General features: G+C 41.5%; 1 protein-coding gene across 2 annotated transcripts in view; it reads right to left on the bottom strand.

The window, feature by feature from the left end:
• Positions 1–25968, bottom strand: part of ncapg2 (non-SMC condensin II complex, subunit G2) — a 102988-nt gene that overhangs the window by 64850 nt on the left and 12170 nt on the right. Inside the window, exons 3-10 of one of the 2 annotated variants that reach the window (XM_043690695.2) lie at positions 24313–24498; positions 18037–18151; positions 16857–17014; positions 15071–15205; positions 8265–8359; positions 6615–6684; positions 4652–4738; positions 4035–4127 (exon numbers count right to left, since the gene is read on the bottom strand). In XM_043690695.2, coding sequence (XP_043546630.2) covers positions 4035–4127; positions 4652–4738; positions 6615–6684; positions 8265–8359; positions 15071–15205; positions 16857–17014; positions 18037–18151; positions 24313–24498 — 939 coding nt within the window. The remainder of the gene's footprint in view (positions 1–4034; positions 4128–4651; positions 4739–6614; positions 6685–8264; positions 8360–15070; positions 15206–16856; positions 17015–18036; positions 18152–24312; positions 24499–25968) is intronic. The other variant, XM_043690696.2, reaches the window with a different exon arrangement.

Genomic DNA, 25968 nt, shown 5'->3' with positions numbered 1-25968 from the left:
GCTTTGCAGAACACCTCCACTCTCTTCATAAGTATGACCACAGCCTTCTGCTTGCTTGCCATTACAATACACAACTTTGCAAGCATGCTCATATTTCCACCCGAGGCCAGCTGCATTGTTCCATAAGCTGAAAGAGAAGCATCTCATCTTCCATTTAGGTAGTACAGCTATCTGGACTCAAGAAAGATCAGAGATCAAAAATTTATACTTTGTACTCTAGCCCCAGTTTTGATTTTATTTTGTTCCATTCCAAGTCCATATCTAGTTTCCATGTTGTTACTTCTGATAAGAGCTGACCTATATGCTGTTATTAACATCTACGATTAACAACCACCTCTGGATCTGTGCGTAATGCCTTCTCCACAAACACCACTTTTTAGATGATTAGATTCCCTGCAGTATGGAAACAGGCCCTTTGGCCCAACAAGTTCACACCGACCCTCCAAAGAGTAACCCACCCAGACTGATTCGCCCACATTTACCCCTGATTAATGCACCTAACATTATGGACAATTTAACATGGCCAATTCACCTGACCTGCACATCTTTGGATTGTAGGGAGAAACCGGAGCACCTGGAGGAAACCCATGCAGACACAGGTAGAATGTGCAAACTCCACATAGACAGTCGCCCGGGGCAGGAATCAAACCAGGGTCCCTGGCGCTATGAGGCAGAGGTGCTAGCCACTCAGCCACCGTTGCACAATGCCACTTCTCCCTTTATCTTTTGTTGTGCGACATCCTTGATCTTTGATCTCCTCACCCTCTAACCTATTTCACGATCTTCCATTTTGTTTCACTAACACAGCATGAAACGCATTACTTTTCCACTTCCTTTTAAAAAAAAAAATTCATGGGATGTGAGCGCCACTGGCTGGCCAGCATTTATTGGCATTCTCTAGTTGCCCTATAGAAGGTGCGGCAAGCTGCCTTCTTGAACTGCTGCAATCCACATGATGTAGGTTGGACTCGTGCCATTTAAGGAGGGAATTCCAGGATTTTGATCAGCAACAGTGAAGGAACAGTGATATATTTCCAAGTTACGATTGTGAGTTTCTCCAGGGAGATCTTGCAGATGATGATATTCCCATGGATCTGCTACTCCCGTCCTTCTAGACAGAAATGGTCAGGGGCTTGGAAGGTGTTGTTTAAGAATCATTGGTGTATTTCTGCAGTGCATCTTCCAGATAGTACACACTGCTGCTACTGAGCATTGGTAGGAGAGGAAGTGGATACTTATAGAACATAGAACAGTAAAGGCTCTTAGGCCTTCAATGTTGTGCCGACCTGTGAAATTAATCTGATGCCCATCTAACCTACACCATTCCATCATTATCCATATGTATGTCCAATGTCCATTTAAATACCCTTAACGTCCACGGGTCTACTACGGTTGCAGGCAGGCCATTCCACACCTCCACTGCTGAGTAATAAAACAATCCCTGATGTCTGTCCTAAATCTATCACTATCTAGAGTTCCATCTCTATCATTTGTGAATATCACAAACAATAACGGACCAGGCACTGCTCCCTGTGATACACCAGGCTCCAGTCGGTATCTCTCCACATCGCAAACCAGCCAACGAGAAATCAAACCCAAAGTACAAAAGGAGTACATATATTGGTGATGGATTCCATGTCAATACACAATTGCAGAGATGACACATCAACAAAACACACTGCATTAAATCATCAAGCCATGTTTGTGGATGCAGTGCTAATCAAATGGGTTATTTTAAACCTGGATGGTGTCAAGTTTCTTGAGCGTTTTTGGAGCTGCGCTCATCCAGGCAAGTGGAAAGTATTCCACCACACTCCTGATTTCTGCCTTGTAGATGATGAATAAGCTTTAGGGGAGGGAAGTTACTCACCTTGCTATTCCTAGCATCTGACTTGCTCTCATAGCCGCTGCATTTATGTGGTTGGCCAGTTGAAATTCTGGTCAATGGTATCCTCCAGAATATTCATAGTTGGGTATTGAGTGATGCTAATACCATTAAATGTCAAGGGGCATTGGTTATATTGCCATCTCTTCACTTTTAATTCATTTTACAGGAAGTGAAACAAATGCTGCATACATATAAAATTATGATAGCAATTGAATGATAAACATTGGAAAAAATTAGAAAGTGTGAAGTGCTTTTAAAATATTGGAGAAATTTGTTGTACCACACTTATAAAATTAGTTTTCCACAACTCGAGGGAGTTTTCAGTGCTAACAATTAACTCAGCGTGCCATTAAATATTCAAAATACTGTAAGTTCCCTTGGGAAAAAGTAAGAGCTGTTTTGTAAAATTAGATCAATGGGATCCAGCAGAGTTAGCCAAGTGGATACAAAATTGGCTTGACAGTAGCAGACAGATAGTGGTGGTGGAGGGCTACTGCTCAGACTGGAGGCCTGTGACCAGTCTCCATTGTCTACATTTGGCCTTACATCCCTCGAAGCCTTTCCTATTCATGTACTGGTCAAATATATTTTAAAAGCTGTAACTGTACCTGTCTCTATCACTTCCTCTGGCAGTGTGTCACAAGGATTGGTGCTGGGTCCATTGTTTTTTGACATTAACAAAGCAATTTGGATAAGAATATAGGAAGCATGGTTAGTGAGTTTGCGAATGACACCAAAATTGGTGGTGAGATAATCAGCTTCATTGTCCACAATGGGATTTAATCAACCAGGCCAATGGACCGAGGAATGGCAGATGGATTTTAATTCAGATAAATAAGAGGTATTGCATTTTGGTAAGCAAACCAGGGCAGGACTTATACAGTTAATGGTAGGGTCCTGAAGATTGTGTCAAACAGGGTTCAGATATATAGTTTCTTGAAAGTGGCGTTACAAGTGAAGTTATAAGGAGAGCTTGGATAGGCTGGGATTATTTTCCCTGGAGGGTAGGAGGTTGAAGGGTGACCTTTTAGAGGGTTATAAAATCATGAAAGACTTGGATATGGTGAACGACAAAGATCTTTCCCCTCGGCAAAGGGAGTTCAAAACTAGAGTGCACAGGTTTAAGGTAAGAGGGGAAAGAATTAAAAGGGACCTGAGGGGCAACTTGGTCACAGAGAGGAAGGTGCATAAATGGAATTAACTGCCAGAGGAAGTAATGGAAATAATGGTCCAGATCTAGCTGTACAGTTACAACTCTTAAAATATATTTGAACAGGTACATGAATAGGAAAGGCTGAGAGGGGATACAAGCCAAATGTAGAGAAACAAGACTCGTTCAGAAAATCTGGTCAGAATAGACCAAGTTTGACCGAAGAGTCTGCTTCCATGCTGTATGACTCTATGACTCCATAACATTAGTTTATGTGAAAGTGTGGATTCACTGCCAGAAGGATCAGATTTTATGGTTTAACTGCACATGATAATCAACTTCAGAAGTGCAATGCTGCCAAACGGTGACAGTTTTGCTGCAATAACTACAGCTAGATCTGGACCATTATTTCCATTATAAGGCTGAATCATTTTTATGAAAAGAGAACTCATTAAGTATGAGCAAGGGATTGGTCTGATCTCAAATCTATTAATACTGTACTATATATTGACAGCTCTATATTGTATACTGTCCTTTAGGGAAGGAAAGTGTCATCCTTACCTGGTCTGGCCCAGATGTGACTTCAGATTTATAGCAATGTTGGTGACTCTTACTCGTCCTTTGGGCAATTAGGGCAATAAATGCTGACCTAGCCAATGATGCCCTCATCCCACGAATGAATAAAATGAAGTTAAAATATTACTGATCCGTAAAATGTCAGAATATTCTTACCCACCACAACTTTGGAGCAGATTTCAGAATTGGGCTTGAGTGTTCACTCTCATTTAGATTATATAATAATGGACAGCACTGAATATTTGCAATGTTTTCTTTGTTTAAATTCACTCCAACAATTTTATAAAATCATTAAATATCGAAAACAGTCTTCATTTATTAAAACATTCTTTAAAAATGTCCTCAAAGTTCCTTCTTTAGAATGAATGAAGGCATAAGAGTAATGTGTCAATAATTTATCCTAAAAAGTTACGGTAGTACCTTCAGTCCTCTCCATAGAATAGGCTGGTACAAACGATGCAACATTTCATCAACCCCCTGTCGCAGTTTTTGTTGATGGAAGTAACTTAACAACTGCAAAGATAATTTCAAAAATTGTTAAGAGCTACAATTTAGGCTTCTCAAAAATCTTGATTCATGCTGACAGCAAAAGACAAGTCTACAACCAGGCCAATCCACAAAAACAAAGTCTCTTCAAGAATGTTTCTGAACTCAATCTTTTGCCAACAGTCAAAAGAAACTATAGAAGACAATACAAGGAAAAATTCACAGCTACCAACACAGACAACTAAATTTATCGAATGAGAAATGACATGCACTGCAGTACTTCCTGCATTGTTTACAATACTCTATAGGTCAAGTGTTTGCACCATGGAGGCCATAAAATGTTAAAACCACCCTTAATTCATCACTTACATCAAAGGACCTGCAGCAAGTAAAAAGTAAAACAAATGAGGAACATTTATCTCTTGTGTACCAGTTTCATCAATATTACAATTGCAATTTGTAACTGCATCAGTAGAAAAATCTATCGTAATGTGGTGGACAATCAAAAAAATCTTTTTCATTAACTTAACATTACTTAAAATTACACATACCTCTCGCACTTTTGAATGGACTGGGGAATTCCTTGGAAGGTGAACTCCATGATGCATAAAATCCTGGATACAATTATATTCAATAGTCTAGAGGAAAGGGAAAATATTTCAGGGTTATACACCCAATCACCTAATTTTACAGTTATTTTGTGATGATGTAAAATGGACTAATGATATGTGAATGTTAAAATTTTCCATAAAGATATTTCCCGCATAGCAATGATTCTAAAATTCAGTTTTAGATTAAAACAAATTATTGATAAAGCTAATCACATTTTAATAAACAAACAATCTGCAACAACGAATGATTAATATTTTTTTGGTGGTTAACTGCTGTCTCATTGCGCCAGGTACTCAATTCAATTTCACTTTTGGGCTACTGTCTGTGCAAACTCCACACATTCGCCCAGTGTCTGTGTGGGTTTCCAGTGTCCTCTCAGTCCAAAAACGTGCAGGTTAGGTGGATTGGCCATGACAAATTGCCCATAGTGTCCAGGAATGTGTACGTTGGATGGATTAGCCATAGGAAATGTAGAGATACAGGGATAGGGCAGGGGGATGAATCTGGGTTGGATGCTCTTTGGAGAATCAATGTGGACTTGTTGGGCCAAATGGCCTGCTTCCACACTGTAGAGATTTTATAACAATCTAAGTGAATGCAGTATGCTAAAGTGCATTAATATTAGTTAACAAAAATTGTTGTGACGTGTTTGTTTGATCATAAATATTAATAGTAACTTAAAAATAAAAAAATTGAAACAGGAACATGGTATGTTACTCTCCCCACTATTTAAAACTCGCTTTTTTAATGGTTCAACATCTTTGATTTCAACAGATTAACCTTATTTTCTGTTTGAGTAGGTTTTTTTAATTGGGAGTATAGTAGAAGAAACTATTAAAAGCAATGCAACTATTCCTTCAAGGTTTTCTGTGTATTCTGTTTATTTTCATTGTGAAAGCTGAAATAAGAGCAGAAGTAGGATATCCACCTCAAACTAGCTCTGAGATTTGAGAATATCATCGCAGATCTGTTTGTAGCCTCAACTAAACATTTCTGTCAACACCATTACCCTTGAGTCTCACAATGATAAACTGCTTATAACCTTATCTCTTGAAACGTAGAAGCACAATTAGGTCATTCTCCTTATTGAGTCTGTTTTGCCATTCAGTTAGATCAAGTCCTCAAACTTCATGAAACCTTTGCACAAACCTGTTGATCCCAAACTTGAGAAATTCCGACTGATTCAAAGACTCCCTCTATTCTGCCTGAAACATTTACATATTACAAAAAAAAAGAGACACCAACACAGATTCTTGCAGAACACCACTGATCAAACACTTCCAATCAGCAAAACACCCCTCTGAAATGATCTTCTATGACCAAGGCACTTTACAAACTCATCCAGGATCTCATATTACTTAATCTTCTGGAGCAGCCTACCAGGAGGGGAACTTGTCAAATGGTTTACTAAGTCCAAGTAAACAACATCCATTATCCTACCCTCAATCATCTTCATCGCTTCCTAAAACAATCTCAATCAAATTAGAAAAACAAAATGTCCCCCTCACAAAGCCAAGATGACTATCCCTAATAAGTCCATTATTTTCCAAATGCAAGTAAATCCTGTCCCTCAGAATCTTCTCCAATAATGCCCCAATTACTGATGTAAGGGTCATTAGCCTATAATTTCCTGGATTATCCCTGTTGCCTTTCTTAAATAAAAAAAAATGACATTGGCCATTCTCTAGTCTTCCGGGATCTCTCCTGTGGCTAAAGAGGATACAAATTTTGCCATCAAGACCCTAGCAATCTCCTCCCTTGCCTGCTTCAGTATTCTGGGAAAGATTCCATCAGACCTAGGGGCTTTATCTATTTTCATGTTTTCCTTCTTAATATCAATATGCCCTAGAATATCCACAGATCCCTCCCTAATCTTAATGTCTTAGAATTAAAAACACTTACCTTCAGAAACATTCCAGATGCCTTTTTCCAAGCTCTAAAATATATCTCAGCTACATAGGTCATGATGGACCTACAGGCAAAAATTTAATCACAAACTTCATCATTAAGAGTTAATCATAACAGAATAAGAAAAGCAAAGTTTGCAAAGTCCTGATACTTAAGCATTGATTCAGTGCTTTGAAACTCCTATCAGACAACATGACAATCCTGAAATTCAAGCCATCCCTGGAATTAATTGCAGTCGGACAAGGCTCAGAATTGGAATATAGGAAAAAACAGAGCTAAGCACAAAGCTAAAATTAGGCATATCCATGTAAAAAAAAAGTGATTATAGCTGCATCTCTGTCATTTGTGCAGATTGATTACTAGAGGTGAGAGTGCACACAGTTGTCAAACCTGAGCAATAAAGCCATTATGAAATGTCAAGTTCAGCATAAAGAGAGCATAACATCACAAATAAAATAAAAATAATCCAATCAATTAGCAAAACATAGCATATGAACTCTAAGCTAGAATACTATCTATGGTTCCGGCATTACATCAGAAAGATGTAATATAAGACGTGCAGTATTGTTTCCAAGAATGAGGAACTTCAGTTTTGGGGATCAAAGAAATTCTAATGTTCATGCCCATGGGCCAAACACTGGAAAGTCTGATTAGAGTAGATAGGCCCGGACAGATATGATGAGGCGAGGGCAAGTTCTGTGTTATCTGATTCTGACTCTAAACTGAGACTGTAATGCTTGGAGAGGAGAAAGCTAAGCTGAAACCTGAGAGAAGTTTTCAAAATGATGAGAAGCTGGAGAGATTGAGAAAAACTGCTCCCGCTCATAAAAGAAACAAGAAGAAGAGGGCAGCACAGTGGCTCAGTGGTTAGCACTGCTGCATCACAGCACCAGGGACCCGGGTTCGATTCCAGCCTTGGGCGACTGTCTGCGTGGGTTTCCTCCGGCTACTCCAGTTTCCTCTCACAATCCAAAGATGTGCAGGTTGGGTGAACTGGCCAAGCTAAATTGAATTTCCCAGTGTTCAGGGATGTATAGATTAGGTGCTTGAGTCAGGGGTAAATGTAGGGAAATGGGTCTGGGTGGGACGCTTTTCGGAGGGTTGGCATGGACTTGTTGGGCTGAAGGGCCTGCTTCCACACAATAGGGATTCGAATTTTAATTCTTAAAAAAAAGGGCACAGATTTAAAGCAAGGTTGAAGTTAGGAAAACCTTTTCATTGAGTAGTTAGAGTATAGAATGCAATGTCTAGTAGTGTGGTAGAGGGAGGTTCAATTGAAGTATTCAAGAGTGCAGTGGATGATTATATTGTTGGAAATAAAGGTGCAAGGGTATTTTAAAAACTGGTAATAATGTTTCTTTAACCAGCACATGTCGGCTTGATGGGCAAACAGCCACCTTTGTGTCATAGTCACAGAAGTGTTATGATACTTTTTGAACTAATTACCTAGTTCTTAAACGTTATTTGCAAGCACTTAAAAAGTAATCTAATAATTGAGCAAATGATTTGGCTGGATATTCTGAACTCCCTAAATGGAAGATCACTACATAAATCAAAAGTTTCACTCACATTCCTACATTTAAATTAACTCTCAGTGCATGCTTTTCTTGCCTAAACCCCATGCCCTAATTACTTTGTTCATACTTAGGAAAGACATGTAGCTGGTTCTTAATGGTGTCATGGATCATCTTGATGAATTCCACATCCCAGCTAAACAAAAAACTTAAAAATCGCCTTCCCTGAAAAGAAGAAAGGAGCAGTATAAATTCACAACAAAAAAAATTTGCATTTATACAAAGCTTTATACACAACCAGATCACCCCAATGTGCCTTAAAACAAAAGTACTTTTGAATAAGAACAAAACAATGTCGGTGAAGATCTGAAATTAAAAACAAAGCACTGGAAAAACTCAACAAATCCGGTAACACCTGTGAAAAAGAGGACCAGTGTAAACATTGAGCCTAAGTACTCTTCTTTGGAGCTGAAGAGACATCATGGCTTGTTTGCTTCAGAAGGGGGCTTGTGGTTGGAGTTGGAAGAGTAGGGCAAGAAACATCGCAATGGAGGACAGAGTTTATGGCTTATTATTCGTCACTTCTGCTGAAGGAAATGTGGCAGCCAGTGTGCTACTGGTGAGATTCAGTTCTAATAAAAGATTAAATCAACCAGAAACATGAACTGTTTCTCTCCAGAGATGCTGATTTCTCTGCTTTTCTACCTTCTTTTAAAAACAAATTGCTCCCTGTGGGATCACAGCTTAATATCACGTTTGAAAAATGGCATCTTGAACAGTAGTGCACAGAAGATGGATTGTGCTCAAGGCCTAAATTAGAACTTGAACCAGTATCTCAGAAGTGGAAATGATGTGATTTGGATTTTATTCATTAGATATGGGCACCACTGGTTAGCTCAGCATTTATTGCCCATCCCTATTTGCCCCAAGAGCAGTTGAGAGTCAATCACATTCCTGTGGTCTGGAGTCACATGTTGGTCAGACCCTGTAAGGATGGCAGTTTCACACCCCGAAAGGACATTAGTGAACCAGGTGGGATTTTCCCCCATCAATGGATTAATGGTCAGCATTAGGCTCTTAATTACACATTTTTATTGAATTGAAATCTGCCGTGGTTAGATATAAACCAGAGCCCCCCCAAAACATTACCTGGGTCTCTTAGATTAACAGTCCAGCAATAATACCATCTTGCCATCGCCTCCCCATGATTGAATACTTTCTTTTGTCTTTGTGTCAAAGAAAAGTGATCTCATCATGAAAGTTATTATGAAGGCAAAACAGCCATAAGCATACAGTTTCCAAAATGTATGTTCTTTTTATATAATTGCAATCATCTAGCTTAGCTAGCTGGATCTTGTATTTAAGCTGTAAACACAAGTTACTTTGAAATACTGAGCCAGTATGGCTTCAAGGGAAGGTCACATCTGATAAACCTGTTAGAACTTTTGAGGTGGTAATGAGCATTTAGACAAAGGAGAGCTATTGGGCATGATCTATTTATATTTCTGGAAGGCCTTTGACAAGATAGATAGCCTCTTGATTAGTAAAGTTATCAAGGCATACGGGAAGATGGCACGAAAATGGGGTTTCGAAACATATCAGGCATGATCAAACGGTGGAGTGGACTGCTTGGTCTGAATGACTTAATTCTGCTCTTATATCTTATGGTCTCATAATTACAGCAAAGCTCTCTTTCAAAGGCATTCTTTGTAAAGGCACACTACAGGAACATTGAATATTACAGAAAGTGTGATAAAATTCAATTTCGCTCCATCCGATATGTTTCAGTCTGAGGTAACATTATAATTTCAATACTGAATGTATACTGTGAATATCAACAATTTCAAACATTTAGAAAGGGGGTTCTCCAGTTTTCCAGCTCTCAGTGTACTATGGCTGAAAGGCCTTGGGCAGCAACTTCCCCAATGCACCCTTGTGGCGACTGTCCAAAGCATTACTACATTTCTCAGCGCTGAGCCTACACTTTGGAATGTGCCATTTTGCAAAACTGGGTCAAGAACAAAATGTTACAGTGGACAACCAGCAAAGTTCACGAACATCAATGAGTGCTTTTCACTGTTGAATGGTCCTCCAGACACTGCTGACCCTTACCTCGTGTGTTCTCAGAACAGCACATGCAGAACAGTGTCAATAGAGCTGCTACGGCTGAATCCCTTCAAAAACCACTGCACCTCTCTCCAAATTTTGTATCCATAGGTGGACAACAGTCTCTTTCCCAACTTCAAGATAAACACACAAATATGGGGTGAGATTCCAAGCATGAAGAAAGGATTGACAGGAAGGGCCTTCCTTACCATCAGGCAAGTATTCCTTGACGCTAGCTTGAAAGTTCTTATGACTATGCAATCTATGAAATGATTTTGCTCAGGGAACTATCCAAAGGAATCTTCCATCTACTTTTCCTGAAGGACCTCAAGGTTGTCATGTGTAGAACACTATTTGATGGACTGGCAGTCAAACATGCCCTCCTGCAAATATTTTCCATATGTTTTAGGTAGTATTCCATAGTACAAAAGCTTGAAGTGTTTTACAAAAATGTGGCCAGACCCACCCTTCATTACATCGGAAACAGACAGCACCTCAGCACAGAAATTACCCTTATGGTCGCATGCCAAGTATTCATGTACAGCTTGATATAGCCACAGAGGTAGCCGTTAGAATGAGGACAGTATCGAAATCTTTTAGCTAAAGGTTTGTCAATCATGGCCTTGTAACTACAGTTACTTTCAATTCCTACATGGAGCAAAGGATGGTACAGATAATCGCCACAACTTAGCTGAGTAACGGATCAGACCTGCATCATGTACTGCAACACAAAGAATGCCTTGTATTTGACAACCAGGTTCTTACACAAAATTGAGGGGGAACATGGTTCTCAGATGCCAAATTTGTTTTGTTTTAAAATTGCAACTTCTCCTTCTGGTTCCTAGTGCATGCCCCAATTTCTATGAACCACATGCACTGCAAATATCCCTCCTGCCCCAAGCCCCACACATATCACCTTCTCATACAATCACAGAAGGAGTAAAGTTTGCCCTTTTATCTCTTCCACCTTCACTCTCCAAAATGCCCAATACAACTTTGAGGTGAGGCAACAATTTGCTTGTACTTCTTTCAATCCATACTTATTTTGCTATTTACAATGCAGTTTCGTCTACATTGGAAAGAACAAAGACTGACTGACTGCTTTGTGGAACACTTCTGGTCTATCAACCAGTAAGAATAATGCTAGCCTTCCAGTTGCTTGCTATTTCAATATACCATCGTGATCTCATGATAACATTTCCATCCCAGACTTGCTGCAATATTATAGCAAAGCTCAACACAAGCTGAAGGAATAGCAGCTCACTTTCTGCTGAGACAATTTACAACCTTCAGGACTGAACACGGAGTTCAATAGACAATAGGTGCAGGAGTAGGCCATTCTGTCCTTCGAGCCTGCACCACCATTCATTATGATCATGGCTGATCATCCTCAATCAGTATCCTGTTCCTGCCTTATCTCCTATAACCTTTGATTCCACTTTCCTTGAGAGATCTATCCAACTCTTTCTTAAATGAATCCAGAGACTTGGCCTCCACTGCCCTCTGGGGCAGAGCATTCCACATACCCACCACTCTCTGGGTGAAGACGTTTCTCTCATCTCTGTCCTAAATGGCCTACCCCTTATTTTTAAGCGGTGTCCTCTGGTTCAGCACTCACCCATCAGCGGAAACATGTTTTCTGCCTCCAGAGCGTCCGATCCTTTAATAATCTTATACGTCTCAATTAGATCCCCTCTCAGTCTTCTAAACTCAAGGGTATACAAACCCAGTCACTCCAATCTTTCAACATAAGATAGTGCCGCCATTCCAGGAATTGACCTCGTGAACCTATGCTGCACTCCCTCAATAGCCAGAATGTCTTACCTCAAATTTGGAGACCAGAACTGCACACAATATTCCAGGTGCAGTCTCACCAGGGCCCTATACAGCTGCAGAAAAACCTCTTTGCTTCTATACTCAATCCCTCGTTATGAAGGCCAGCATGCTATTAGCCATCTTCACTACCTGCTGTACTTGCATGCTTGCCTTCATTGACTGGTGTACAAGAACACCCAGACCTCTGTTCTGCCCCTTTACCTAACTTGACTCCATTTAGGTAGTAGTCTGCCTTCCTGTTCCTGCCACCAAAGTGGATAACCATACATTTATCCACATTAAACTGCATCTGCCATGCATTGGTCCACTCACCTAACCTGTCCAGGTCACCCTGTAATCTCCCAACATCCTCCTCACATTTCACCCTGCCACCCAGCTTTATATCATCAGCAAATTTGTTAATGTTACTATTAATACCATCTTCTATATCATTAATATATATTGTAAAAAGCTGCGGTCCCAGCACTGATCTCTGCGGTACCCCACTGGTCACCGCCTGCCATTCCGAAAGGGAGCAGTTTATCACTTCTGTTTCCTGTCTGCCAACCAATTTTCAATCCAAGTCAGTACTTTGCCCCCAATACAATGCACCCTAATTTTGCTCACTAACCTCCTATGTGGGACTTTATCAAAAGTTTTCTGAAAGTCTAGGTACACTACATCCACTGGATCTCCCTTCTCCATCTTCAGAGTTACATCCTCAAAAAATTCCAGAAGATTAGTCAAGCATGATTTCCCCTTCATAAATCCATGCTGACTCTGACCTATCCTGTTACTGCTATCCAGATGTGTCGTAATTTCATCCTTTATAATAGACTCCAGCATCTTTCCCACCACTGAGGTCAGACTAACTGGTCTATAATTTCCTGCTTTCTCTCTCACTCCTTCCTTAAAAAGTGGTACAACATTAGCCACCCTCCAATCCGCAGGAACTGATCCTGAATCTATCGAACTCTGGAAAATAATCACCAACGCATCCACGATTTCTCGAGCCACCTCCTTCAGTACCCTGGGATGTAGACCATCAGGCCCCGGGGATTTATCAGCCTTCAGACCTAACAGTCTCTCCAACACCAATTCCTGGCAACTATAAATCTGCTTCAGTTCAGATCCTTCAGCCACTGTCACCTCTGGGAGATTGCTTGTGTCTTCCCCAGTGAACACAGATCTGAAGCACCAATTCAATTCTTCTGCCATTTCTTTGTTCCCCGTAAAATATTCCCCTGTTTCTGTCTTCAAGGGCCCAATTTTAGTCTTAACCATTTTTTTCCCTTTCACATACCTAAAAAAGCTTTTACTATCCTCCTTTATATTTTTGATCTTCAACACCTTCAGAGCATGAACATTGTCCTCCATTTAGTTTTCACCCCCTTTTCCTCTTCCAATATCTTGATGGCATGTGTTTGCTCTCAGGAGAGTTGACCTATATTATACTATTCACACCCATCTTGCCCCTGAACCTCTTTTGCTACTATTAGCATTCCTTTTTGTCTTTTGTTCTGGGTACCTTCATTATCTTTTCCACTTTCTCCCCCTTTGTCAATAACATAAAAGCCATCCTTTTCCAGTCTCTAATTCTGAAGAGCAGTCATTGGATTTGAAACATTAACTCTCTTTCTCACTCCACAGATAAAACAAGACCCATTAAATTTCTTCAACATTTTCTGTTTTTATTTCAGATCTTCAGCACTTTTATTGTTGCAGACAATAACAATTGCATCCAAATAAAAGTGTCTTAAAATGCGAAGTCAATGACATGTCATCCTTTGAGCCATTAACAAAGGCAAGACCAATACTCTGTATGGCTCACAAACAATTTAAAATAGTTTGTTTCCCTGATTTACTTCAAACCCATACACAATTTTGCAGAAGAATAAATTCTATGCAGAACCTTTAAGAATTAAAACAGCTTTTATTGAGAGATGAAAATTAGATGATCAGTGTAATGGGTCTCAGATGACTAAACCATAAAGTTAAAATGGGGCAGAATTTATGATTAGAATGCACAACATACACATTGGACAATAGCAATCATAAACTGAGACTGATCAATAAAAAATACCCATCAGTAGCACTCCTGGTAGAGACAAAATACTATGGAATATATGCACGTTCATTCTTTAATTAGTTGGGGTATGGCTGCCACTCTGTGGAGGCTTAGGAGAGAGTTGGAGAGTGGAGAAGAGGTTTACAAGGATATTGCCTGTATTGGAGTGCATTAGCTATAAGGAGAGGTTGGACAAACTTGGACTGTTTTGTTCAAGTGTCAAAGGCTGACAGGCAACCTGATGGAAGTACATAAAATTAATCAGAAGCATGGAAAGGATGAAGAGGTGGAATCTTTTTAGACACTCACACAAACAGGCAGAGAATAGAAGGATATGTGCAGGCTGATGGAATTAGTTGAGAATGGCACGCTGGTCAGTACAGACCTGGTAGACCAAAGGGCCTTTCTTGTGCTGTGCTATTCTATGTTCCACAGTCTGCATGCCAATGCACAAATACAGAATATAAATAAAGAACAACCAACTATACTCACATAACATCCATTGGGTTTTGTGGCAGTGTCCCTTGTTCAGGGCCAGAAGGGGCATGCTCAAGTCTCACATTCCACTAAGGTGTGTCACAACATGTCCCAACAGATTGATTAAAATACTTTTTGTGAAAATATAACACCAGATTTTAAGTGGAACATAAAGCAGATTATAGAAATGTAAAGTACAAAACAAAAAATGCTGAAAATGTTTGTCTCCTAAGTTACGGTTTGACCGTGTAAATAGAACCAGCATTTTCTTTACATAGAATGTTCAGTCAATTATTTAGAACACTGATTGAAATGTAAATTTCTGTTCTAATACTAAATAGAACCAAGGTATTTGCAAACTCTTACTATTTCCAGATAATTATGCCAGAAGTGCATTGTGTTTTGAAACATTTTGCTTTAAAATATCTGCATTTAAAACACGTAAAACACATGTTATTTTCTTCACTCACCTCTTCCTTTTTTACGTGGGCAACACTCATGAAACATTGAAGCAAAGTATTTTTCACCTCATTGCTGTCTTCAGACTTGAATTCAAAATTTTGCAAAGCTTGATGAAAGTGCCACAGTCGAATTATATCAGCACCCTATGCACAATGATGTGGAAAGGAGAGTAACGTTTATTGGACCAACGTGCAAGAGTTACAGCATCAGAGGATTACACCTCTAGCCATTTCAATAGAATAAACCAATGAAAATTCAAGAGAAAATAAAGATACCATAACAATATAGGTGATAATTAACTAACTGAGCGCATAATGGCAATTAGTGTGTCACGAATTACTTGGAATAAGGCACAGTCACAAGATCACAAGCTTCTCATTTTATGCAGGAATACACTTTCAGCTATTAGAGTCATAGTCAGAGTTGTACAGCATGGAAACAAATCATTTGGTCCAAGTCGTCCATGCTGACAAGATTATCTAAATTAATCTAGATCCATTTGTGAGCATTTGGCACATATCCTTCTAATACATAGTAGCACTTTAAATGCTATAATTGTACCAGCCTCCACCACTTCTCTTTCTATGCACATACCACTCTCTGCGTGAAAGTTGCTCCTTGGGTCCCTTTCAAATCTTTCCTCTCTCATCTTAAATCTATGCCCCCTCATTTTGGACTCCCCTATCCAACCAAGTTCAATGTTATCTTCGTGGAAGAGAAGCAATTTGTCTAGTGACAATCAGAAGAGAAAATGGCATAAAGGTTTGTCTTCACTATCCATCATTATTACTTTTAAAACACAAAGTGCCTTTTATAAGTTTCTTGTTTCCTTGCAAGCTTGATTCTGCTTTTGTTCTGCTTTGACTGGATTTTGGGCCAGCACTTATAGCCCATTTGTAGCTGTCCTCAAGGGGATGATGAGGTGCCTTCTTGAAATGCTGCAGTCAATTTGATTTAAGTCATCCCACAGTGCGGTTAGTGAAGGGAGTCCCAGGAGTTTGACTTAGTGACACTAAGGAATGGCAATATATTGCCAAGTCAGCTGGTGAATAGCTTGGAGGAGAACACAAGGGTCACAAGGGTCAGCAGCTTGGTCAGTTCCTCTCATGTATCTTGTGGATGGTACACACTGCTGCTGCTCAGTCAGTGATGCATGCAGTGAACGTTTGTGGATGAGGTGCTAAGCAAGCAGCTGCTCTGTCCTGGATAATATCAAGCTTCGAGTTCTTTAAGCTGCACTCATACAGTCAAGTAGGGAGCCTTCCATCACATCTTGACTTATGCCTTCTAAATGGTGGATAGACTTTGAGTAGTCAGGAGGAGTTACTCACTACAGGATCTTTTCGTCACCACTGTATTTGTATGGCTTATCCTATCTCTGGACAATTGTTACTCCCAGGATGTTTTGACAGCTGGAATTCAATAGTTATGCTTTTAACATCATGGAGCAGTTCAATGCTCTCTTACTGGAGATGATCACTACCTTGCATTAGTGTGGTGCAAATGTTACTTACACTTTTCAGAAAATAACCAAAAACTGGATGTACACAACTGAAAATTACTGCAACAAATTCAGAAATAAACATGCAAGAGGCAAGGGCAGGAAGCAAATATGAGGAGGAAGGCAAGATTGAGAGGAAAATAAAGTCAGACATTGATAAAGTCAACCAGAAACAGGCTAACAGATGTGCAATTACTTTCTATCTTTTTGACTATGAACAGTGGCACATATAAATCAACTTGCATAAAATAATCTGTACAATTAATGTTTTGATCAATAAAAAATGATATTACCAAATATTTTGACAATAAGCTTTTCTCCAGCAGCATTATAAAGGCAGTTTTTCCCAATTCTTCTTTTCCTTCTAATCCTTTGTCCCACCAAGCCACAAACAAATGTTGGATTGTAATCTTCAAAGCTCCATAAAACTTAGGCAACGCTGGCAAAATACCTGTGAAAAATTAAAAGAAATAAAATGTTTCAAATCTATTAAAGGAAGAATGGGTCTAGGGATCCTTTGATAGATTCAGAAAGGTAGAAACCAATAATCATTGATGCTATTATTAATTCTATTCCGCTTTATGAGTCCTTTCCGCAAGTTTTGTTACAATATCCCATTTGAAATTATTGATTTAATATTTTTCATTAATTGCATGGTATCCTTTCTTGGTCATGTTATTACACATTACAGTTTAAATCCACAAGACCGAGATAAAAATAAGCTGCATTTAACCTAGTTTTTCGACAGCATGAACAAACATCAGTAATAATTGCAGACAACAAACTTGTTTTCCCTGGTAACCTTCAGCCTTGTGAAACCATGGTTTATAAGTTGGTAGTTAACTCTACACTGAAACATCACTGGTATGGCTCAGGAGTCCCAGTGGCTGATTCTATTATAGGTGTTGCCAATTGAATGCAGTTAAGTTGAGAAGGTAGAGACTTTGTTGGTCTCAGTTCTCTCAGCACGCCCCTCAACTAGCTGAGCATTAATTTTTCTTCATCTCTTTCAATGTCCCTCCCAACAGTCAGCAACCAAGGTCGCAGCTATCAGTGCCGTACCCAATAGTCAACATAGAGTCATAGAGGAACATCTGTTACTGTAATTTCCCCACATGCTACACTATTACAATTTATCATTGTCAATTTGCACAACCTGTTGAAAGATCAAAATCCTCTCAGAAAGAAACCCCAACATCTAACCTCATTAATGTTTGCATAACATACACATTCCCTCATTTCTCCTAAACTTTTTTACCCAAAATAACAAATGAATAGACTAAACCTAATCTGATATTCTGTTACTTACCTTGGCGAGAAAATAAAACTGAGCACAGATTAGATGACGTTTACCCAGTTTTATGTAAGAAATTCAATATTTTTCAAGACAACTGTGATGGACTGTACATGAGTTACTGTACACATTTTAAGTTGTCATTGAACAATGGTGACATTAAGGTACAGAGCACTTACCATTCAAAATAACAGCAATTTCCAGCAAGTCACTGTAAACATCATCCTTATCAATTACATGTACGGAGGCCACAACCACCTCAGTTACACCACCAATCACAGACAGAGTTTTCTGCTGAAAAGAACAGGACAGGTCTCACTTTCCTTTTCACAAAGCAACGATGAAATACAATTTTCACTTCAGTAGTATTTGATACAATTAAACATCCCCATATTTCCAAAGAATAAAAGTCTTAAAAAAAAAACAAAATAAAATACACACCAAAGCAAGTTCCAGTCCAGTCCATTCAGTTCCAGTCTTAACCCATGAAGTTTAAATGAGGTGATGACCTCTTGGGATTATCACTAGAATATCAATTCTGAATAATGCTCTGGGAACCCAGAGTTTGAATGCTGCTATGGCATTGGTGGAAGTTCAATTCAAAATCTGGAATTAAGCTGCAGGGACATAGTTACGCCAGAGAGCAGAGGTAGCAAGGCGAGACTCTCAGATGGTGTGTTGCCTCACGGGTGCCAGGGTCCGAGACGTCTCAGACAGTGTCTTCAGAATCCTTAAGGGGAAGGGTATGCAGCCAAAGGTCGTGGTGCACATTGGCACCAACGACATAGGTAGGAAGAGGGGTGGGGAGGTCATTCAGGAGCTCAGGGATTTAGGCTGGAAGCTAAAAGCTAGGACGGACAGAGTCGTCATCTCTGGGTTGTTGCCGGTGCCACGTGACAGTGAGGCAAGGAATAGGGAGAGAGTGCAGTTGAACACGTGGCTGCAAGGACAGTGTAGGAGGGAGGGCTTCAGGTATTTGGACAATTGGACTGCATTCTGGGGAAGGTGGGACCTGTACAAGCAGGACGGGTTGTACCTGAACCAGATCGTGGCACCAATATCGTGGGAGGTAGGTTTGCTAGCACTCTTGGGGGGGGGGGGGGGGAGATTTAAACTAATTTGGCAGGGGGGATGGGATCCAGACTTGTAGTCCAGCAAGTAGGTTAGCTGTTTTTCAGGATGTCCAAGAATGTAGGGAGGCTGTGGAGAAGGTAGCACTGACAGGGAATACTTGCAAACACAGAGATGGGCTCAAGTGTGTATACTTCAACACAAGGAGTATCAGAAATAAGGTGGGTGAACTTAAGGCGTGGATCGGTACTTGGGACTACAATGTTGTGGCCATCACGGAAACGTGGATAGAAGAGGGACAGGAATAGTTGTTGGAGGTTCCTGGTTACAGATGCTTCAGTAAGATTGGGGGGGGGGGGGGGGGTGGTAAAAAAGGAGGGAGGGGGTGGCATTGCTAATTAGAAATGGTATAACGGCTGCAGAAAGGCAGTTCGAGGGGGATCTGCCTTTGGAGGTAGTATGGGCTGAAGTCAGAAATAGGAAAGGAGCAGTCACCTTGTTGGGTGTTTACGACAAGCCCCCCAATAGCAGCAGAGATGTGGAGAAACAGATTGGGAAACAGATTTTGGAAAGATGCAGAAGCCACAGGGTAGTAGTCATGGGTGATTTCAACTTTTCAAATATTGATTGGAAGCTCTTTAGGTCAAGTAGATTGGATGGGGCGGTGTTTGTGCAGTGTGTCCAGGAAGCTTTTCTAACTCAGTATGTAGTATGTAGGGGAGAGGCCATATTGGATTTGGTACTCGGTAATGAACCGGGACAAGTGATGGGCTTGTTAGTGGGTGAGCATTTTGGTGATGGTGACCACAATTCTGTGACTTTCATCTTGGTTATGGAGAAAGATAGGTGCGTGCAACAGGGCAGGTTTTACAATTGGGGGAAGGGTAAATACGACGCTGCAAGACAGGATCTGAGGAGCATAAATTGGGAGCACAGGCTGTCAGGGAAGGATGTCGCTGAAATGTGCAACTTTTTCAAGGAACAGATACGACATGTCCTTGATATGTATGTACCTGTCAGGCAGGAAAGAGATGGTCGTGGGAGGGAACCTTGGTTGACGAGAGAGGTTGAATGTCTTGTAAGGAGGAAGGAGGCTTACATAAGGTTGAGGAAACAAGGTTCAGACAGAGCGTTGGAGGGATACAGGATAGCCAGGAGGGAGTTGAAGAAAGGGATTAGGAGAGCTAAGAGAGGGCAAGAAAAATCTTTGGCGGGTAGGATCAAGGATAACCCCAAGGCCTTTTATGCGTATGTGAGAAATATGAGAATGACGAGAACGAGGGTAGGTCCGATCAAGGACAGTAGTGGGAGATAGGAGAGGTCTTGAATGAGTACTTTTCTTCAGTATTTACAAATGAGAGGGACCGTATTGTTGAAGAGGAGAGTATGAAACGGACTGGTAAGCTAGAGAAGATACTTGTTAGGAAGAAAGATGTGTTGGGCATTTTGAAAAACTTGAGGGTAGACAAGTCCCCCGGGCCGGATGGGATATATCCTAGGATTATGTGGGAAGCAGGAGAGGAAATTGCAGAACCGTTGGCATTGATCTTTTCGTCTTCACTGTCAATGGGGGTGGTGCCAGGGGACTGGAGAGTGGCGAATGTTGTGCCCCTATTCAAAAAAGGGAATAGGGATAACCCCGGGAATTACAGGCCAGTTAGTCTTACATCGGTGGTAGGCAAAGTAATGGAAAGGGTACTGAGGGATAGGATTTATGAGTATCTGGAAAGACACTGCTTGATTAGGGACAGCCAGCACGGATTTGTGAAGGGTAGGCCTTGCCTTACAAGTCTTATTGAATTCTTTGAGGAGGTGACCAAGCATGTGGGTGAGGGTAGAGCAGTGGATGTAGTGTACATGGATTTTAGTAAGGCATTTGATAAGGTTCCCCGTGGTAGGCTTATGCGGAAAGACAGGAGGCATGGGATAGTGGGAAGTTTGGCCAGTTGGATAGAGAACTGGCTAACCGGTCGAAGTCAGAGAGTGGGTGGTAGATGGTAAATATTCAGCCTGGAGCCCAGTTACAAGTGGAGTTTCGCAGGGATCAGTTCTGGGTCCTCTGCTATTTGTAATTTTTATTAATGATTTGGAAGAGGGAGTCGAAGGGTGGGTCAGTAAATTTGCAGACGATACGAAGATTGGTGGAGTTGTGGATAGTGAGGAGGGCTGTTGTTGGCTGCAAAGGGGCTTAGATATGATGCAGAGCTGGGCTGAGGAATGGCAGATGGAGTTCAACCCTGTCAAGTGTGAGATTGTCCATTTTGGAAGGACAAATAAGAATGCGGAATACAGGGTTAACGGTAGGTTCAGGGGAATAAATAGAGTAGACAGTCAGAGACTTTTTCCCCGGGTTCAACAGAATGTTACAAGGGGACATAAATTTAAGGTGAAGGGTGGAAGGTATAGGGGGGATGTTAGGGTAGGTTCTTTACCCAGAGAGTGGTGGGGGCATGGAATGCACTGCCTGTGGGAGTGGCAGAGTCAGAATCATTGGTGACCTTTAAGCGGCAATTGGATAGGTACATGGGTCGGTGCATAAGCTAGGACAAATGTTCAGCACAACATTGTGGGCTGAAGGGCCTGTTCTGTGCTGTATTGTTCTATGTTCTAAAAGTCTAATGATGACCATGAAATTGTTATTGTTTGTCAGAAAAACCTATCTGGCTCATTAATCCATTTACAAAAGGAAACAGATGCCCTGACCTGGTCTTGCTTACATGCGAATCCAGACATACACTCATGTGTTGATTCTTAACTGTTCGCAGAGAAAGAGATTCTGGCCTGGCTAGCGTTGCACACATCCCATGAATGAATTAAAAAACATTGACACTTTTTTGAACCCTTTCAAGTTTCACAATATCCTTCCAATAGGAAGGAGACCAGAATTGCATGCAATATTCCAAAAGTGGCCTAACCAACAACCTGTACAGTTGCAACATGACCTCCCAACTCCAATACTCAATGCTCTGACCAATAAAGGAAAGCATACCAAATGCCTCCCTGTGACTCTACTTTCAAGGAGCTATGAACCTGCATTCCAAGGTCTCTTTGTTCGGCAACACTCCCTAGGACCTTACCATTAAGTGTACAAGTCCCGCTCTGATTGACTTTCCCAAAATGCAATACCTCACATTTATCTAAATTAAACTCCATCTCCCAATCCTCAGCCCATTGACCTATCTGATCAAGATTACTTTGTAATCTGAGGTAACCTTCTTCACTGTCCACTACATCTCCAATTTTGGTGTCATCTGCAAACTTACTAACTATACCTCCTATTTTCACATCCAAATTATTTATATAAATGGCAAAAAGTAGTGGACTCAGCATCAATCCTTGTGATACATCACTGGTCACAGGTCTCCAATCTGAAAAGCAACCCTCCACCACCAGCCTCTGTCTTCTATGTTTGAGCCAGTTCTGTCTTCAAATGGCTAGTTCTCCCTGTATTCCATGAGTTCTAACCTTGCTAACCAGTCTCCCATGGGAACCTTGTCGAATGCCTTACTGAAGTCCAGATAGGTCACTCCACTGCTCTGCCCTCATCAATCCTTTTTCTTACTTTTCAAAAAAACTCAATCAAGTTAGTGAGACATTACTTCTCAAGCACAAAGCCATGCTGACTTTCCCTAATCAGTCCTTGCCTTTCCAATTACACACAGATCCTGTCCCTCAGCATTCCTACCAACAACATGCCCACCGCCGATGTCAGGCTCACCAGTCTATAGTTCCTTGGCTATTTCTTACTACCTTTCTTAAATATGGGCACCACGTTTGCCAACCTCCAGTCTTCCGGCACCTCACGTGTGATTATCGACGATGCAAATATCTCAGCGAATGGGCCAGCAATCACTGCCCTAGCTTCCCACAGAGTTCTAGGGTATACCTGATCAGATCTGGAGACTTGTGTTTAATGACATCCAGCACTTCCTCCTATGTAATATGGGCATTTTTCAAGATGTCACCATCTATTTCCCCCCCCACATTCTATACCTCCCATGTCCTTCGCCACAGTAAACACGGATGCAAAAAATGTCTTTAGTATCTTCCCCATCTCCTGCGGCTCCACTGCTGATCTTTGAGGGGCCCTATTATCTCCCTGATTACTCTTTTGTCCTTAATGCATTTATAAAAACACTTTGGATTCTCCTTCACCCTATTTGCCAAAGCTATCTCATGTCTCCTTTTTGCCTTCCTTATGTCCCTCTTAAGCATATTCCTACTGCCTTTATACTCTAAGGATTTACTTGATCTCTCCTGTCTATACTGGTCATATACTTCCTGGTTTTTCTTAACCAAAACCTCAATTACTCTAGTCATCCAGCATTCCCTACACCTTCCAGACTTTCCTTTCACCCTAATAGGAATATACTGTCTCTGGACTCTCGTTATCTCATTTTTGAAGGCTTCCTATCTACCCCTAATTAGCATTTGAAAGATCTTCCCTAATACTGTCAAAATTAGCCTTCCTCCAATTTAGAACTTCAACCTTTAGATCTGGTCTATTCTTTTCCAGCACTTTTTGAAAGCTAATAGAATTATGGTCACTGGCCCCAAAGTGCTCCCCCACTGACACCTCAGTCACCTGTCCTGACTTGTTTCCCAAGAGTACATCAAGTTTTGCACCTTCTCTAGTAGGTACATCCATGTACTGAGTCAGAAGATTTTGTTGTCCATAATTAACAAATGTGTCTCCATTTAACCCTTAACATTGTTTGGAAAGTTAAAATCCCTTACCATTACCACCTTATAAACTCCTTCCAAATTTGTTTTTCAATTTCCTGCTGATTTAGGGGGTCTATAATACAATCCCAACAAGGTAATCAATCCTTTCTTACTTCTCAGTTCAACCCAAATAACTTTCCTAGATGTATTCCCAGGAATATCGTGGGCGGCACGGTGGCACAGTGGTTAGCACTGCTACCTCACAGCGCCAGAGACCCAGATTCATTTCCCGCCTCAGGCGACTGACTGTGTGGAGTTTGCACATTCTCCCCGTGTCTGCGTGGGTTTCCTCCAGACACTCCGGTTTCCTCCCCAGTCCACAAAATGTGCAGGTTAGGTGAATTGTCCATGCTAAATTGTCCGTAGTGTTAGGTGCAGGGGTAAATGTAGGCGAATGGGTCTGGGTGGGTATGCTTCGGCGGGTCGGTGTGGACTTGTTGGGCCAAAGGGCCTGTTTCCACACTAAGTAATCTAACCTAATCTATTATCCTCCCTAAAATCGGACGAGTTTCAGAGAGAAACTTCTGGCAACTCACAGCAATGTTTCATAATTAAGCTGAAATAAAGTTTTTTTTCATTCTACATAACTAAAGATTATGTAAACATTTACATAAAATTTCCTAATATAAATGCAAACAGTATTGCACATATCTCCTTACCATATTCAAAGCACCCTCCACCTCCATTTCATCATCACTGTCTTCATGCTGGGCCCAATTCTCCACTGGGTTGTCTAATAGAACATCAGTTAGAAGTTTCTTCAGATGCTCCCATAATGCTTCTCTTTGCTTCCGTGGGAACTCCTGCAACACTTCAGTCAAATCAAATGGATCCGAAGTATTTTTCTAAAGACAGAAAAATTAAACTAAAAATCAAATATTTCTCTTCGATCTACCAATTCACCTGAAATCACATGATCATGAGTAAGATTCAGAAAACAAAGTATGAAGCCCACACAAGTTAAAGTTAGTTTGAGGAGAAAGTGAGGTCTGCAGATGCTGGAGATCAGAGCTGGAAATGTGTTGCTGGAAAAGCGCAGCAGATCAGGCAGCATCCAGGGAACAGGAGAATCGACGTTTCGGGCATAAGCCCTTCTTCAGGAATCAGGAAAGTTTGTCCAGCAGGCCAAGATAAAAGGTAGGGAGGAGGGACTTGGGGGAGGGGCGTCGGAAATGAGATAGGTGGAAAGAGGTCAAGGTGAGGGTGATAGGTCAGACTGGGGTGGGGGCGGAGAGGTCGGGAAGAAGATTGCAGGTTAGGAAGGCGGTGCTGAATTCGATGGATTTGACTGAGACAGGGTGGGGGGAGGAGAAATGAGGAAACTGGTGAAATCAGAGTTCATCCCTTGTGGTTGGAGGGTTCCTAGGCGGAAGATGAGGCGTTCTTCCTCCAACCGTCGTTTTGTTGTGGTCTGACGATGGAGGAGTCCAAAGACCTGCATATCCTTGGTGGAGTGGGAGGGGGAATTGAAGTGTTGAGCTACAGGGTGGTTGGGTTGGTTGGTCCGGGTGTCCCAGAGGTGTTCTCTGAAACGCTCCGCAAGTAGCTGACCTGTCTCCCCAATATAGAGGAGGCCACATCGGGTGCAGAGGATGCAATAGATGATGTGTGTGGAGGTGCAGGTGAATCTGTGGCGGATATGGAAGTTTCATTTGGGGCCTTGGAGGGAGGTGTGGGCGCAAGTCTTGCATTTCCTGCAGTTGCAGGGGAAGGTGCCGGGAGTGGAGGTTGGGTTGGTGGGGGGTGTGGATCTGACGACGGAGTCACGGAGGGAGTGGTCTTTACGGAATGCTGATAGGGGAGGGGAGGGAAATATATCCTTGGTGGTGGGGTCCGTTTGGAGGTAGCGGAAATGACGGCGGATGATGCGCTGTACATGGTGATTGGTGGGGTGGTAGGTGAGGACCAGTGGGGTTCTGTCCTGGTGGCGGTTGGAGGGGCGGGGTTCAAGGGCGGAGGAGCGGGAAGTGGAAGAGATGCGGTGGAGGGCATCGTCGACCACGTCGGGGGGGGAATTGCGGTCCTTGAAGAAGGAGGCCATCTGGGTTGTGCGTTTTTGGAACTGGTCCTCCTGGGAGCAGATGCGGCGGAGTCGAAGGAATTGGGAGAATGGGATGGCGTTTTTACAGGGGGCAGGATGGGAGGAGGTGTAGTCCAGGTAGCTGTGGGAGTCGGTCGGTTTGTAGTAGATGTCCGTGTTGATTCGGTCGCCTGAGATAGAAATAGAAAGGTCGAGAAAGGGGAGGGAGGAATCTGAGACTGTCCAGGTGAATTTGAGGTCGGGGTGGAAGGTGTTGGTGAAGTGGATGAACTGT

Source organism: Chiloscyllium plagiosum, unplaced genomic scaffold, assembly GCF_037043375.1.
Source record: "Chiloscyllium plagiosum isolate Xiang-an unplaced genomic scaffold, Cpla_swu_hap1 HiC_scaffold_5, whole genome shotgun sequence".
NCBI classification, from domain to species: Eukaryota; Metazoa; Chordata; class Chondrichthyes; order Orectolobiformes; family Hemiscylliidae; genus Chiloscyllium; species Chiloscyllium plagiosum.
The sequence above is the reverse complement of the archived record's forward strand: the minus strand, read 5'-3'. Positions and strand labels throughout refer to the sequence as shown.